The 16,495-nt window shown below is 51.5% G+C and overlaps 1 protein-coding gene across 1 annotated transcript in view; it reads right to left on the bottom strand.

Annotated features, from left to right (window-relative positions):
* The window catches only part of GLI2 (GLI family zinc finger 2), a 205,291-nt gene that overhangs the window by 18,137 nt on the left and 170,659 nt on the right, over positions 1-16,495 (bottom strand). Inside the window, exons 10-11 of the mRNA XM_068246150.1 lie at positions 13,338-13,487; positions 11,490-11,654 (exon numbers count right to left, since the gene is read on the bottom strand). Coding sequence (XP_068102251.1) covers positions 11,490-11,654; positions 13,338-13,487 — 315 coding nt within the window. The remainder of the gene's footprint in view (positions 1-11,489; positions 11,655-13,337; positions 13,488-16,495) is intronic.

Raw genomic sequence — 16,495 nt, 5'->3', positions numbered from 1 at the left:
CTTGGAGTGCTTTGATCTCTCTCTACTAGCAGAAAATACAGAAACTGAAAGCAGAAGTCGTCTGTTATTGTCTCACACTGCCCCCTAGTGACAAGTGACCATAAATACACATTACAGCAGTACTAATTAGAAGCAAGGAAATCTAACAAAGAAGAAATAAAAAAAAATGTGCTAAAATAAATTGGCCCAGAGCTCTTGCAAGCCTCTAAATCAGGGGTCTCAAACTCGCGGCCCGAGGGCCATTTGCGGCCCTCGATACAATATTTTGTGGCCCGCGCCGACAGAAGCTTCCTTATAGTTTGCTTCAGTGCTTCCAAGTAATCCTCCGCATCCCCACCGCTAAACGAGGGCTGCAGAGCCCCCAAATCGCCCAGGGGGCCATCCGCCGGCATTTCCTGGAAGGGGCAGAGCTTTCATCTTCAGCTCCGCCCCTCCTGACGTCAATCGCGGCGCATCGCCGTCTCTGCCCGCCCCTCTCTGTGAAGCAAGAGTGAGAGGTGCAGGCAGAGGTGGCGATGCGCCCGGGCGATTTGGGGGCTCTGAAGCCCTCGTTTTGCGGCGGGGACACAGCGGATTACTTGTAATGGGAGTACTGAAACTATAAGGTAAAATAGGCAAAATAGTTCGCTTCAGTGTGAATTTGATTTTGAATTAGAAATCAATGCAAGGGACGGTGGGGGGAGCTGCTGATTGTGAAATCCCTTATGCAGCCCAGCCTCGTCCTGACTTTGCCTCCTGCGGCCCCCAGGTAAATTCAGTTTGAGACCCCTGCTCTAAATAAATAAGCAGGTAAAGGGTTCATGCAGCGCACGTGTCCCTGATGTGTGTGTAACATGTTTCTCGTGTCTCTGGTGTGGGTGTGTCGCATGTTTCTCGTGTCTCTGGTGTGGGTGTCGCATGTTTCTCGTTCCTCTGGTGTGTGTGTGTCGCATGTTTCTCGTGTCTCTGGTGTGGGTGTCGCATGTTTCTCGTGTCTCTGGTGTGGGTGTCGCATGTTTCTCGTGTCTCTGGTGTGGGTGTCGCATGTATCTCGTGTCTCTGGTGTGGGCGTCGCATGTTTCTCGTGTCTCTGGTGTGGGCGTCGCATGTTTCTCGTGTCTCTGGTGTGTGTGTGTCGCATGTTTCTCGTGTCTCTGGTGTGGGTGTCGCATGTTTCTCGTGTCTCTGGTGTGGGTGTGTCGCATGTTTCTCGTGTCTCTGGTGTGGGTGTGTCGCATGTTTCTCGTTCCTCTGGTGTGTGTGTCGCATGTTTCTCGTGTCTCTGGTGTGGGTGTCGCATGTTTCTCGTGTCTCTGGTGTGTGTGTGTCGCATGTTTCTCGTGTCTCTGGTGTGGGTGTCGCATGTTTCTCGTGTCTCTGGTGTGTGGGTGTCGCATGTTTCTCGTGTCTCTGGTGTGGGTGTCGCATGTTTCTCGTGTCTCTGGTGTGGGTGTCGCATGTTTCTCGTGTCTCTGGTGTGTGTGTCGCATGTTTCTCGTGTCTCTGGTGTGGGTGTCGCATGTTTCTCGTGTCTCTGGTGTGTGTGTCGCATGTTTCTCGTGTTTCTGGTGTGTGTGTCGCATGTTTCTCGTGTCTCTGGTGTGGGTGTCGCATGTTTCTCGTGTCTCTGGTGTGGGTGTCGCATGTTTCTCGTGTCTCTGGTGTGGGTGTCGCATGTTTCTCGTGTCTCTGGTGTGGGTGTCGCATGTTTCTCGTGTCTCTGGTGTGGGTGTTGCATGTTTCTCGTGTTTCTGGTGTGGGTGTCGCATGTTTCTCGTGTCTCTGGTGTGGGTGTCGCATGTTTCTCGTGTCTCTGGTGTGTGTGTCGCATGTTTCTCATGTCTCTGGTGTGTGTGTCGCATGTTTCTCGTGTCTCTGATGTGTGTGTGTGTCGCATGTTTCTCGTGTCTCTGATGTGTGTGTGTGTCGCATGTTTCTCGTGTCTCTGATGTGTGTGTGTGTCGCATGTTTCTCGTGTCTCTGATGTGTGTGTCGCATGTTTCTTGTGTCTCTGGTGTGTGTGTCGCATGTTTCTCATGTCTCTGGTGTGGGTGTCGCATGTTTCTCGTGTCTCTGGTGTGGGTGTCGCATGTTTCTCGTGTCTCTGATGTGTGTGTTGCATGTTTCTCGTGTCTCTGATGTGTGTGTGTGCCGCATGTTTCTCATGTCTCTGGTGTGGGTGTCGCATGTTTCTCATGTCTCTGGTGTGGGTGTCGCATGTTTCTCGTGTCTCTGGTGTGGGTGTCGCATGTATCTCGTGTCTCTGGTGTGGGCGTCGCATGTTTCTCGTGTCTCTGGTGTGTGTGTGTCGCATGTTTCTCGTGTCTCTGGTGTGGGTGTGTCGCATGTTTCTCATGTCTCTGGTGTGGGTGTCGCATGTATCTCGTGTCTCTGGTGTGGGCGTCGCATGTTTCTCGTGTCTCTGGTGTGTGTGTGTCGCATGTTTCTCGTGTCTCTGGTGTGGGTGTCGCATGTTTCTCGTGTCTCTGGTGTGTGTGTGTCGCATGTTTCTCGTGTCTCTGGTGTGAGTGTCGCATGTTCCTCGTGTCTCTGGTGTGGGTGTCGCATGTTTCTCGTGTCTCTGGTGTGGGCGTCACATGTTTCTCGTGTCTCTGATGTGTGTGTGTGTCGCATGTTTCTCATGTATCTGGTGTGGGTGTCGCATGTTTCTCGTGTCTCTGGTGTGTGTGTCGCATGTTTCTCGTGTCTCTGGTGTGGGTGTCGCATGTATCTCGTGTCTCTGGTGTGGGCGTCGCATGTTTCTCGTGTCTCTGGTGTGGGCGTCGCATGTTTCTCGTGTCTCTGGTGTGTGTGTGTCGCATGTTTCTCATGTCTCTGGTGTGGGTGTCGCATGTTTCTCGTGTCTCTGGTGTGGGTGTCGCATGTTTCTCGTGTCTCTGGTGTGGGTGTCGCATGTTTCTCGTGTCTCTGGTGTGGATGTCGCATGTTTCTCGTGTCTCTGGTGTGTGTGTCGCATGTTTCTCGTGTTTCTGGTGTGTGTGTCGCATGTTTCTCGTGTCTCTGGTGTGAGTGTCGCATGTTCCTCGTGTCTCTGGTGTGGGTGTCGCATGTTTCTCGTGTCTCTGGTGTGGGCGTCGCATGTTTCTCGTGTCTCTGATGTGTGTGTGTGTCGCATGTTTCTCATGTATCTGGTGTGGGTGTCGCATGTTTCTCGTGTCTCTGGTGTGTGTGTCGCATGTTTCTCGTGTCTCTGGTGTGGGTGTCGCATGTATCTCGTGTCTCTGGTGTGGGCGTCGCATGTTTCTCGTGTCTCTGGTGTGTGTGTGTCGCATGTTTCTCATGTCTCTGGTGTGGGTGTCGCATGTTTCTCGTGTCTCTGGTGTGTGTGTGTCGCATGTTTCTCATGTCTCTGGTGTGGGTGTCGCATGTTTCTCGTGTCTCTGGTGTGGGTGTCGCATGTTTCTCGTGTCTCTGGTGTGGGTGTCGCATGTTTCTCGTGTCTCTGGTGTGGATGTCGCATGTTTCTCGTGTCTCTGGTGTGTGTGTCGCATGTTTCTCGTGTTTCTGGTGTGGGTGTCGCATGTTTCTCGTGTTTCTGGTGTGTGTGTCGCATGTTTCTCGTGTTTCTGGTGTGGGTGTCGCATGTTTCTCGTGTTTCTGGTGTGGGTGTCGCATGTTTCTCGTGTTTCTGGTGTGGGCGTCGCATGTTTCTCGTGTCTCTGGTGTGGGTGTCGCATGTTTCTCGTGTCTCTGGTGTGTGTGTCGCATGTTTCTCGTGTCTCTGGTGTGTGTGTCGCATGTTTCTCGTGTTTCTGGTGTGGGTGTCGCATGTTTCTCGTGTCTCTGGTGTGGGTGTCGCATGTTTCTCGTGTCTCTGGTGTGTGTGTGTCGCATGTTTCTCGTGTTTCTGGTGTGGGTGTCGCATGTTTCTCGTGTCTCTGGTGTGGGTGTCGCATGTTTCTCGTGTCTCTGGTGTGGGTGTGTCGCATGTTTCTCGTTCCTCTGGTGTGTGTGTGTCGCATGTTTCTCGTGTCTCTGGTGTGTGTGTGTCGCATGTTTCTCGTTCCTCTGGTGTGTGTGTGTCGCATGTTTCTCGTGTCTCTGGTGTGGGTGTCGCATGTTTCTCGTGTCTCTGGTGTGGGTGTCGCATGTTTCTCGTGTCTCTGGTGTGTGTGTGTGTCGCATGTTTCTCGTGTCTCTGGTGTGGGTGTCGCATGTTTCTCGTGTCTCTGGTGTGGGTGTCGCATGTTTCTCGTGTCTCTGGTGTGGATGTCGCATGTTTCTCGTGTCTCTGGTGTGTGTGTGTCGCATGTTTCTCGTGTCTCTGGTGTGGGTGTCGCATGTTTCTCGTGTCTCTGGTGTGGGTGTGTCGCATGTTTCTCGTGTCTCTGGTGTGGGTGTGTCGCATGTTTCTCGTTCCTCTGGTGTGTGTGTGTCGCATGTTTCTCGTGTCTCTGGTGTGTGTGTGTCGCATGTTTCTCGTGTCTCTGGTGTGGGTGTCGCATGTTTCTCGTGTCTCTGGTGTGGGTGTCGCATGTTTCTCGTGTCTCTGGTGTGGGTGTCGCATGTTTCTCGTGTCTCTGGTGTGGGTGTAGCATGTTTCTCGTGTCTCTGGTGTGGGTGTCGCATGTTTCTCGTGTCTCTGGTGTGGGTGTCGCATGTTTCTCGTGTCTCTGGTGTGGGTGTCGCATGTTTCTCGTGTCTCTGGTGTGGGTGTCGCATGTTTCTCGTGTCTCTGGTGTGGGTGTCGCATGTTTCTCGTGTCTCTGGTGTGGGTGTCGCATGTTTCTCGTGTCTCTGGTGTGGGTGTCGCATGTTTCTCGTGTCTCTGGTGTGGGTGTCGCATGTTTCTCGTGTCTCTGGTGTGGGTGTCGCATGTTTCTCGTGTCTCTGGTGTGGGTGTCGCATGTTTCTCGTGTCTCTGGTGTGGGTGTCGCATGTTTCTCGTGTCTCTGGTGTGGGTGTCGCATGTTTCTCGTGTCTCTGGTGTGGGTGTTGCATGTTTCTCGTGTCTCTGGTGTGGGTGTCGCATGTTTCTCGTGTCTCTGGTGTGGGTGTGTCGCATGTTTCTCGTGTCTCTGGTGTGTGTGTGTCGCATGTTTCTCGTGTCTCTGGTGTGGGTGTCGCATGTTTCTCGTGTCTCTGGTGTGGGTGTCGCATGTTTCTCGTGTCTCTGGTGTGGGTGTCGCATGTTTCTCGTGTCTCTGGTGTGTGTGTCGCATGTTTCTCGTGTCTCTGGTGTGTGTGTCGCATGTTTCTCGTGTTTCTGGTGTGGGTGTCGCATGTTTCTCGTGTTTCTGGTGTGTGTGTCGCATGTTTCTCGTGTTTCTGGTGTGGGTGTCGCATGTTTCTCGTGTTTCTGGTGTGGGTGTCGCATGTTTCTCGTGTTTCTGGTGTGGGCGTCGCATGTTTCTCGTGTCTCTGGTGTGGGTGTCGCATGTTTCTCGTGTCTCTGGTGTGTGTGTCGCATGTTTCTCGTGTCTCTGGTGTGTGTGTCGCATGTTTCTCGTGTTTCTGGTGTGGGTGTCGCATGTTTCTCGTGTCTCTGGTGTGGGTGTCGCATGTTTCTCGTGTCTCTGGTGTGTGTGTGTCGCATGTTTCTCGTGTTTCTGGTGTGGGTGTCGCATGTTTCTCGTGTCTCTGGTGTGGGTGTCGCATGTTTCTCGTGTCTCTGGTGTGTGTGTGTCGCATGTTTCTCGTGTCTCTGGTGTGGGTGTCGCATGTTTCTCGTGTCTCTGGTGTGGGTGTCGCATGTTTCTCGTGTCTCTGGTGTGTGTGTGTCGCATGTTTCTCGTGTTTCTGGTGTGTGTGTCGCATGTTTCTCGTGTTTCTGGTGTGGGTGTCGCATGTTTCTCGTGTCTCTGGTGTGGGTGTCGCATGTTTCTCGTGTTTCTGGTGTGTGTGTCGCATGTTTCTCGTGTTTCTGGTGTGGGTGTCGCATGTTTCTCGTGTTTCTGGTGTGGATGTCGCATGTTTCTCGTGTCTCTGGTGTGGGTGTCGCATGTTTCTCGTGTCTCTGGTGTGGGTGTCGCATGTTTCTCGTGTCTCTGGTGTGGGTGTCGCATGTTTCTCGTGTCTCTGGTGTGGGTGTCGCATGTTTCTCGTGTCTCTGGTGTGGGTGTGTCGCATGTTTCTCGTTCCTCTGGTGTGTGTGTGTCGCATGTTTCTCGTGTCTCTGGTGTGTGTGTGTCGCATGTTTCTCGTTCCTCTGGTGTGTGTGTGTCGCATGTTTCTCGTGTCTCTGGTGTGGGTGTCGCATGTTTCTCGTGTCTCTGGTGTGGGTGTCGCATGTTTCTCGTGTCTCTGGTGTGTGTGTGTGTCGCATGTTTCTCGTGTCTCTGGTGTGGGTGTCGCATGTTTCTCGTGTCTCTGGTGTGGGTGTCGCATGTTTCTCGTGTCTCTGGTGTGGATGTCGCATGTTTCTCGTGTCTCTGGTGTGTGTGTGTCGCATGTTTCTCGTGTCTCTGGTGTGGGTGTCGCATGTTTCTCGTGTCTCTGGTGTGGGTGTGTCGCATGTTTCTCGTGTCTCTGGTGTGGGTGTGTCGCATGTTTCTCGTTCCTCTGGTGTGTGTGTGTCGCATGTTTCTCGTGTCTCTGGTGTGTGTGTGTCGCATGTTTCTCGTGTCTCTGGTGTGGGTGTCGCATGTTTCTCGTGTCTCTGGTGTGGGTGTCGCATGTTTCTCGTGTCTCTGGTGTGGGTGTCGCATGTTTCTCGTGTCTCTGGTGTGGGTGTAGCATGTTTCTCGTGTCTCTGGTGTGGGTGTCGCATGTTTCTCGTGTCTCTGGTGTGGGTGTCGCATGTTTCTCGTGTCTCTGGTGTGGGTGTCGCATGTTTCTCGTGTCTCTGGTGTGGGTGTCGCATGTTTCTCGTGTCTCTGGTGTGGGTGTCGCATGTTTCTCGTGTCTCTGGTGTGGGTGTCGCATGTTTCTCGTGTCTCTGGTGTGGGTGTCGCATGTTTCTCGTGTCTCTGGTGTGGGTGTCGCATGTTTCTCGTGTCTCTGGTGTGGGTGTCGCATGTTTCTCGTGTCTCTGGTGTGGGTGTCGCATGTTTCTCGTGTCTCTGGTGTGGGTGTCGCATGTTTCTCGTGTCTCTGGTGTGGGTGTCGCATGTTTCTCGTGTCTCTGGTGTGGGTGTCGCATGTTTCTCGTGTCTCTGGTGTGGGTGTCGCATGTTTCTCGTGTCTCTGGTGTGGGTGTCGCATGTTTCTCGTGTCTCTGGTGTGGGTGTCGCATGTTTCTCGTGTCTCTGGTGTGGGTGTCGCATGTTTCTCGTGTCTCTGGTGTGGGTGTCGCATGTTTCTCGTGTCTCTGGTGTGGGTGTCGCATGTTTCTCGTGTCTCTGGTGTGGGTGTCGCATGTTTCTCGTGTCTCTGGTGTGGGTGTCGCATGTTTCTCGTGTCTCTGGTGTGGGTGTCGCATGTTTCTCGTGTCTCTGGTGTGGGTGTCGCATGTTTCTCGTGTCTCTGGTGTGGGTGTCGCATGTTTCTCGTGTCTCTGGTGTGGGTGTCGCATGTTTCTCGTGTCTCTGGTGTGGGTGTCGCATGTTTCTCGTGTCTCTGGTGTGGGTGTCGCATGTTTCTCGTGTCTCTGGTGTGGGTGTCGCATGTTTCTCGTGTCTCTGGTGTGTGTGTCGCATGTTTCTCGTGTCTCTGGTGTGGGTGTCGCATGTTTCTCGTGTCTCTGGTGTGGGTGTCGCATGTTTCTCGTGTCTCTGGTGTGGGTGTAGCATGTTTCTCGTGTCTCTGGTGTGGGTGTCGCATGTTTCTCGTGTCTCTGGTGTGGGTGTCGCATGTTTCTCGTGTCTCTGGTGTGGGTGTCGCATGTTTCTCGTGTCTCTGGTGTGGGTGTCGCATGTTTCTCGTGTCTCTGGTGTGGGTGTCGCATGTTTCTCGTGTCTCTGGTCTGGTGTGGGTGTCGCATGTTTCTCGTGTTTCTGGTGTGGGTGTCGCATGTTTCTCGTGTCTCTGGTGTGTGTGTCGCATGTTTCTCGTGTCTCTGGTGTGGGTGTCGCATGTTCCTCGTGTCTCTGGTGTGGGTGTCGCATGTTTCTCGTGTCTCTGGTGTGGGTGTTGCATGTTTCTCGTGTTTCTGGTGTGGGTGTCGCATGTTTCTCGTGTCTCTGGTGTGGGTGTCGCATGTTTCTTGTGTCTCTGGTGTGGGTGTCGCATGTTTCTCGTGTCTCTGGTGTGGGTGTCGCATGTTTCTCGTGTCTCTGGTGTGGGTGTGTCACATGTTTCTCGTGTCTCTGGTGTGTGTGTCGCATGTTTCTCGTGTCTCTGGTGTGTGTGTCGCATGTTTCTCGTGTCTCTGATGTGTGTGTGTGTCGCATGTTTCTCGTGTCTCTGATGTGTGTGTGTGTCGCATGTTTCTCGTGTCTCTGATGTGTGTGTGTGTCGCATGTTTCTCGTGTCTCTGGTGTGAGTGTCGCATGTTCCTCGTGTCTCTGGTGTGGGTGTCGCATGTTTCTCGTGTCTCTGGTGTGGGTGTCGCATGTTTCTCGTGTCTCTGGTGTGGGTGTCGCATGTTTCTTGTGTCTCTGGTGTGGGTGTCGCATGTTTCTCGTGTCTCTGGTGTGGGTGTCGCATGTTTCTCGTGTCTCTGGTGTGGGTGTGTCACATGTTTCTCGTGTCTCTGGTGTGTGTGTCGCATGTTTCTCGTGTCTCTGGTGTGTGTGTCGCATGTTTCTCATGTCTCTGGTGTGTGTGTCGCATGTTTCTCGTGTCTCTGATGTGTGTGTGTGTCGCATGTTTCTCGTGTCTCTGATGTGTGTGTGTGTCGCATGTTTCTCGTGTCTCTGATGTGTGTGTGTGTCGCATGTTTCTCATGTCTCTGGTGTGGGTGTCGCATGTTTCTCGTGTCTCTGGTGTGTGTGTGTGTCGCATGTTTCTCGTGTCTCTGGTGTGTGTGTGTCGCATGTTTCTCGTGTCTCTGGTGTGAGTGTCGCATGTTCCTCGTGTCTCTGGTGTGTGTGTCGCATGTATCTTGTGTCTCTGGTGTGGGTGTCGCATGTTTCTCGTGTCTCTGGTGTGTGTGTCGCATGTTTCTCGTGTCTCTGGTGTGTGTGTGTCGCATGTTCCTCGTGTCTCTGGTGTGAGTGTCGCATGTTCCTCGTGTCTCTGGTGTGGGTGTCGCATGTTTCTCATGTCTCTGGTGTGTGTGTCGCATGTTTCTCGTGTCTCTGTTGTGGGTGTCACATGTTTCTCGTGTCTCTGGTGTGAGTGTCGCATGTTCCTCGTGTCTCTGGTGTGGGTGTCGCATGTTTCTCATGTCTCTGGTGTGGGTGTCGCATGTTTCTCATGTCTCTGGTGTGGGTGTCGCATGTTTCTCGTGTCTCTGGTGTGGGTGTCGCATGTATCTCGTGTCTCTGGTGTGGGCGTCGCATGTATCTCGTGTCTCTGGTGTGGGCGTCGCATGTTTCTCGTGTCTCTGGTGTGGGTGTCGCATGTATCTCGTGTCTCTGGTGTGTGTGTGTCGCATGTTTCTCGTGTCTCTGGTGTGAGTGTCGCATGTTCCTCGTGTCTCTGGTGTGGGTGTCGCATGTATCTCGTGTCTCTGGTGTGGGCGTCGCATGTTTCTCGTGTCTCTGGTGTGTGTGTGTCGCATGTTTCTCGTGTCTCTGGTGTGAGTGTCGCATGTTCCTCGTGTCTCTGGTGTGTGTGTGTCGCATGTTTCTCGTGTCTCTGGTGTGAGTGTCGCATGTTTCTCGTGTCTCTGGTGTGTGTGTGTCGCATGTTTCTCGTGTCTCTGGTGTGGGTGTCGCATGTTTCTCGTGTCTCTGGTGTGTGTGTGTGTCGCATGTTTCTCGTGTCTCTGGTGTGGGTGTCGCATGTTTCTCGTGTCTCTGGTGTGTGTGTGTCGCATGTTTCTCGTGTCTCTGGTGTGAGTGTCGCATGTTCCTCGTGTCTCTGGTGTGTGTGTCTTATGTTTCTCGTGTCTCTGGTGTGGGTGTCGCATGTTTCTCGTGTCTCTGGTGTGTGTGTCTTATGTTTCTCGTGTCTCTGGTGTGGGTGTCGCATGTTTCTCATGTATCTGGTGTGGGTGTCGCATGTTTCTCGTGTCTCTGGTGTGGGTGTCGCATGTTTCTCGTGTCTCTGGTGTGAGTGTCGCATGTTCCTCGTGTCTCTGGTGTGGGTGTCGCATGTTTCTCGTGTCTCTGGTGTGAGTGTCGCATGTTTCTCGTGTTTCTGGTGTGGGTGTCGCATGTTTCTCGTGTTTCTGGTGTGGGCGTCGCATGTTTCTCGTGTCTCTGGTGTGTGTGTGTCGCATGTTTCTCGTGTCTCTGGTGTGAGTGTCGCATGTTTCTCGTGTTTCTGGTGTGGGTGTCGCATGTTTCTCGTGTTTCTGGTGTGGGCGTCGCATGTTTCTCATGTCTCTGGTGTGGGTGTCGCATGTTTCTCGTGTCTCTGGTGTGTGTGTGTCGCATGTTTCTCGTGTCTCTGGTGTGAGTGTCGCATGTTCCTCGTGTCTCTGTTGTGTGTGTCTTATGTTTCTCGTGTCTCTGGTGTGGGTGTCGCATGTTTCTCGTGTCTCTGGTGTGTGTGTCTTATGTTTCTCGTGTCTCTGGTGTGGGTGTCGCATGTTTCTCGTGTCTCTGGTGTGTGTGTCTTATGTTTCTCGTGTCTCTGGTGTGGGTGTCGCATGTTTCTCGTGTCTCTGGTGTGGGTGTCGCATGTTTCTCGTGTCTCTGGTGTGGGTGTCGCATGTTTCTCGTGTCTCTGGTGTGGGTGTCGCATGTTTCTCGTGTCTCTGGTGTGAGTGTCGCATGTTCCTCGTGTCTCTGGTGTGGGTGTCGCATGTTTCTCATGTCTCTGGTGTGGGTGTCGCATGTTTCTCGTGTCTCTGGTGTGTGTGTCGCATGTTTCTCGTGTCTCTGGTGTGGGTGTCGCATGTTTCTCGTGTCTCTGGTGTGAGTGTCGCATGTTCCTCGTGTCTCTGGTGTGGGTGTCGCATGTTTCTCGTGTCTCTGGTGTGGGTGTCGCATGTTTCTCGTGTCTCTGGTGTGTGTGTGTCGCATGTTTCTCGTGTCTCTGGTGTGTGTGTGTCGCATGTTTCTCATGTCTCTGGTGTGGGTGTCGCATGTTTCTCGTGTCTCTGGTGTGAGTGTCGCATGTTCCTCGTGTCTCTGGTGTGGGTGTCGCATGTTTCTCGTGTCTCTGGTGTGGGTGTCGCATGTTCCTCGTGTCTCTGGTGTGGGTGTCGCATGTTTCTCATGTCTCTGGTGTGGGTGTCGCATGTTTCTCATGTCTCTGGTGTGGGTGTCGCATGTTTCTCATGTCTCTGGTGTGGGTGTTACATGCTGGTGTGCTGTGCACTTGATAAATGGCTGCATTTGCACCGTTTTGTGGCGCAGCAGACAGGAACGTCACCGACATGTGACAGGAAACATAGGGGGAGGCGTGGCCTCTGTCTGCAGACTTTTCCTGCACTAGATCGCAGCACGCCGGGCGCATTGTGAAAGGGCCCACAGTCACATGCAGTTTTATGGCATCCTAATCATCCAGCAAGGTATACAATCCCCGAATAAGACGATTGCGGGGGAGGGGCTCACCTCGTTGGAGTGCGTCCTGTTCTGGTGCTTGGCGCGGTCGGACGCATTGGAGAAGGCCTTGTTGCAGCCCTCGTGTTCGCACACGTAAGGCTTCTCGCCCGTATGAGAGCGCAGGTGCGTCTTCAGGTTCTCCAGCCTGGAATAGGCCTTATAACAGCCCTCAAACTGCAAAAACAAAAAGGCAAAAACTAAGAGATGACTTCCACCAACATTACAGCATGCAAATTGTATGCAGACTGGAACTGGCCCAACCCTAAATAGTCAGGAACTGCATCGGATTGGTCCAGTTCCAATCTGCATCCGATTTGCATTGAATGTGCATGCGAGCCAGAAGGATCAGCGTCTCATCGACCCCCTCTATCAACCAATTAGAGAATTGCAGTCGGGCAGAAAATAACATTTGCGGGAGCCAGAATAGAACTTTGGATGCATACACACATCCAATTTTGATTGGCCAATTTTACCACTTCCATGTAGTATGAAAGTTCACCTCTACAATCTGTTCATAGTACTCAAAATCTGTCAGCCCTCATACTACATGGAGGTGGTATAACTGGGTGCATATATGAACCCTTTGGAGCAGGATCCACAAGTTTGTGAACTGCCATTTAATTAATCAGCTGTAGACTGATGTAGTGAGAGGTATGTGGAGGCTGCCATATTTATTTCCTTTTAAGCAATACCAGTTCCCTGGCAGCCCTGCTGGTCTATTTTGCTGCAGTAGTGTCTGAATCACACACCAGAAACAAGCATGCAGCTAATCTTGTCAGATCTGACCTAAACTTAAAATATATATATATATATATATATATATATATATATATATATATATATATATATATATATATATACACACCACACCTTACTACAGTAGGTTTTTTACAGTATAGCGAGCACCTGTCAGAGCTTAGCTTACACAATCGGTTCGTAGTATTCAATATCTATTGGACCTCATTTTTATATAGATCCTTTCTAAGGAGTGTTTTTGTAAAGAATAAATTAAATACTAAGGGCTCGTTTCCACTATCGCGAATCCGCATGCGTCCAACGCATGCAGATTCGCACATGGTATGCAAGTGGATGGGCCTGTTTCCACTGTTGCGTTGGTGATGTGCGTTTTTTTCAGCGGTAAAAAAAACGCACAAAAGAGCCAACGAATTCGCCTGCGAGTGGAATGCATGCGAATCGCCGCTAATGTATTTAATAGGAAATTCGCATGCGGCTATTGTATGCGAATTTTCATGCAAATTCGCATGCGAATTCGCATAGGTACCAATGTAATTCAAACAGGCAGTGACATGGTTAAATTCGCATATACCCTCACCTAATGCGAGTTCGCGGCAAAAACGCATGGGAAATCGCATCCGCATGCGATTTCATCAGCGGTGGAATCCAGGCGATTCCGCACCGCAATAGTGAAGACAAGCCCTGAGAATACCCCATGAAAAGATGGACTAGTCAAAAACCGGTCAGTTCTGTCAGATGTCTACTACCTGCTGTAAGTGACAGCAACATGGGAGAAAAGTAATTTATGGCTTATTTTACTCTGGAAAACACACTTTTTATTTGTGTTTAGGTGCATTTTCAATTTTACAAATTTTTGTGAGGGTGGTGCTTTAAGATAGCAAATAAAGACATGAAACTACAAAACATAGCGTGCCTCTCGCTAGCGCTGGTTGCTATAGGCAATAATCCCCCGCTGTATGCATGGCGCAGGGGCGCCTCACTGCGTCTGGGAAAGCGGAGCGGTTTAGCGCAGCCTCGGGGGAGGGGGTGTCAGCGGCTATTGATGGGGCAAATTTTACGCTCCTGCTGATTTCGGCAGATCCGGCGCGGCGAGCGGCTTACCGTACATTTGTGCGGCTTCTCCCCAGTGTGGCGTCTCATGTGAACCACCAGCATGTACTGCGCTTTAAACGGCTTCTGCTCCCGCGTGCAATCCAGCCAGCGACACACAAACTCCTTCTTCTCCCCGTGGATATGCTCGTTATTGATGTGCTGCGGAGAGAACGCAAATCACTTAATGGCGGAAAACACGGCACTTTCACGCTGTGACATCATAACTAGTGCCGGGCAATGTGCTACGGGCTCCAGCTTGCATGATAATTTCATGCAAAGTGTATGCAGCTTGGAATAAAGCCAAATATACAGCCCGATTACTCCGACGGTCTGAATTCAAAGTCGCATAGAATTTACATGAAATTTGCATGCAAGTCTGCATGATTAGTATGCTGCTCGCTGCTGCCTGGCAACTGCTCGCTGCCGCCTGGCAACTGCTCGCTGCCGCCTGGCAACTGCTCGCTGCCGCCTGGCACTGGCAACTGCTCACTGCCGCCTGGCAACTGCTCGCTGCCGCCTGGCAACTGCTCGCTGCCGCCTGGCAACTGCCGCCTGGAAACTACTGCTCACTGCCGCCTGGAAACTACTGCTCACTGCCGCCTGGAAACTACTGCTCACTGCTGCCTGGAAACTACTGCTCACTGCTGCCTGGAAACTACTGCTCACTGCTGCCTGGAAACTACTGCTCACTGCTGCCTGGAAACTACTGCTCACTGCTGCCTGGAAACTACTGCTCACTGCTGCCTGGAAACTACTGCTCACTGCTGCCTGGAAACTACTGCTCACTGCTGCCTGGTAACTGCTCACTGCTGCCTGGTAACTGCTCACTGCTGCCTGGTAACTGCTCACTGCTGCCTGGTAACTGCTCACTTCTGCCTGGTGACTGCTCACTGCTGCCTGGTGACTGCTGGTTGCTGCCTGGTAACTGCTGGCTGCTGCCTGGTAACTGCTGGCTGCTGCCTGGTAACTGCTGGCTGCTGCCTGGTAACTGCTGGCTGCTGCCTGGTAACTGCTGGCTGCTGCCTGGTAACTGCTGGCTGCTGCCTGGTAACTGCTGCCTGAGCACACAGCTCAACAGTCCGTGGAAAGGAGGCCTAACGCTTCAACCACTGCTGAAGAGAGAGTGATATGCAGGCTGCCATATTTATTTCCTGTTAAACAATACCAGTTACCTGGCAGTCCTGTTGGTCTATTTGGCTGCAGTAGTGTCTGAATCACACCAGAGACAAGCATGCAGCTAATCTTGTCAGATCTGACAATATTGTCAGAAACACCTGGTATGCTGCATGTTTGTTCAGGGGCTATGGCTAAATGTATTAGAGGATCAAAAGGGTAGCCAGGCAACTAGTATTGTTTAAAAGGAAATAAATATGGCAGCCTCCATATCGCTCTCAGCTGAAGGCCTCTTTTCCAGGACAGTTGAACTGTGTGCTCAGCAAGCAGTTACCAGGCAGCAGTGAGCAGTTGTGAGAGTTTGAGAGGCAATTCACTATCAACTGCCCATGGAAAAGAGGCCAAAGGCCTCTTTTCCATGAACTGTTGAGCTGTGTGTTCGGCAAGCAGTTATCAGGCAGCAGTGAGCAGTTACCAGGCAGCAGTGAGCAGTTACCAGGCAGCAGTGAGCAGTTACCAGGCAGCAGTTACCAGGCAGCAGTGAGCAGTTATCAGGCAGCAGTGAGCAGTTATCAGGCAGCAGTGAGCAGTTGCCAGGCAGCAGTGAGCAGTTGCCAGGCAGCAGTGAGCAGTTGCCAGGCAGCAGTGAGCAGTTACCAGGCAGCAGTGAGCAGTTGCCAGGCAGCAGTGAGCAGTTGCCAGGCAGCAGTGAGCAGTTGCCAGGCAGCAGTGAGCAGTTGCCAGGCAGCAGTGAGCAGTTACCAGGCAGCAGTGAGCAGTTACCAGGCAGCAGTGAGCAGTTACCAGGCAGCAGTGAGCAGTTACCAGGCAGCAGTGAGCAGTTACCAGGCAGCAGTGAGCAGTTGCCAGGCAGCAGTGAGCAGTTACCAGGCAGCAGTTACCAGGCAGCAGTGAGCAGTTATCAGGCAGCAGTGAGCAGTTGCCAGGCAGCAGTGAGCAGTTACCAGGCAGCAGTGAGCAGTTACCAGGCAGCAGTGAGCAGTTACCAGGCAGCAGTGAGCAGTTGTGAGAGTTTGAGAGGTATTTCACTGCCTATCAACAATTCATGGAAAAGAGGCCTTAATCAATAAAATGCAAATAATTCTAAATTACTGCATCTTGTCCATTTCCAAAGTATCATCAACATGTCATTGATCAATTTAGTGATGGTCAATGGAATGCAAATAACTTCGAGTTGATGTAGGGTTATGCAAATTTTGTATAAACTTATGAAGCTTGAAAACCGACCAATCAAATTTTACCTCAGCAGGATGTGATAGGTTAATTTTCTAGCTGCATACATTTGCAAACAAAATTTGCATAATGCCGCATCAACTTGAAGTTGTTTGCATCTCACTGACCATGCCTAGCGACAACTGTAGTGAGAGGGATATAGAGGCTACCATATTTACTTCCTTTTAAGAAATACCAGTTGCCTGGCAGCCCTGCTGATCCTCTGCCTCTCATACTATTAGCCACAGCCCCTGAACAAGCATGCAGCAGATCAGATGCTCTGACTGAAGTGTAACTGGATTAGCCGCATGCTTGTTTGTGGTGTTATTCAGACACTACTGCAGCCAAATATATCAGCAGGGCTGCCAGGCAACTGGTATTGTTTAATGCTAGGTACACATGATACGTTTTTGCGTTTGAAAGATGCATTCAATAGATAATTTCCGTCATGTCCGATATCACTTTCGATCGTTTTGCTGCTCGATTTCTCATAGAAGTGAATGGAAATTGATGAGAAAAGATAAGCGGGTCGAGCGGGAAATAGTGCGGAAAAACGAATCGAAAATCGATCGAACGGGAAATTGACCAAAAAACCGCATCGTGTGTACCTAGCATAACAGGAAATAAATATGGCAGCCTTCGAATCCGGCTCACTTCAGTTGTCCTATAAAGGCCGTACACACGTGTGATCGATGTTGCCTGATTGGGATCCGATCCTTGGGGCGACATCACTGGGCCGCACTTTACAGACGACCCGTTCTGAGGGCTGATAAAAGTGACGTCACAAGGGGGGGGGGGGGGTTGCGTGCCAACAAAGCTAT

Source organism: Hyperolius riggenbachi, chromosome 7 (genome assembly GCF_040937935.1).
Source record: "Hyperolius riggenbachi isolate aHypRig1 chromosome 7, aHypRig1.pri, whole genome shotgun sequence".
In the NCBI taxonomy this organism is placed as follows: domain Eukaryota; kingdom Metazoa; phylum Chordata; class Amphibia; order Anura; family Hyperoliidae; genus Hyperolius; species Hyperolius riggenbachi.
The sequence above is the reverse complement of the archived record's forward strand: the minus strand, read 5'-3'. Positions and strand labels throughout refer to the sequence as shown.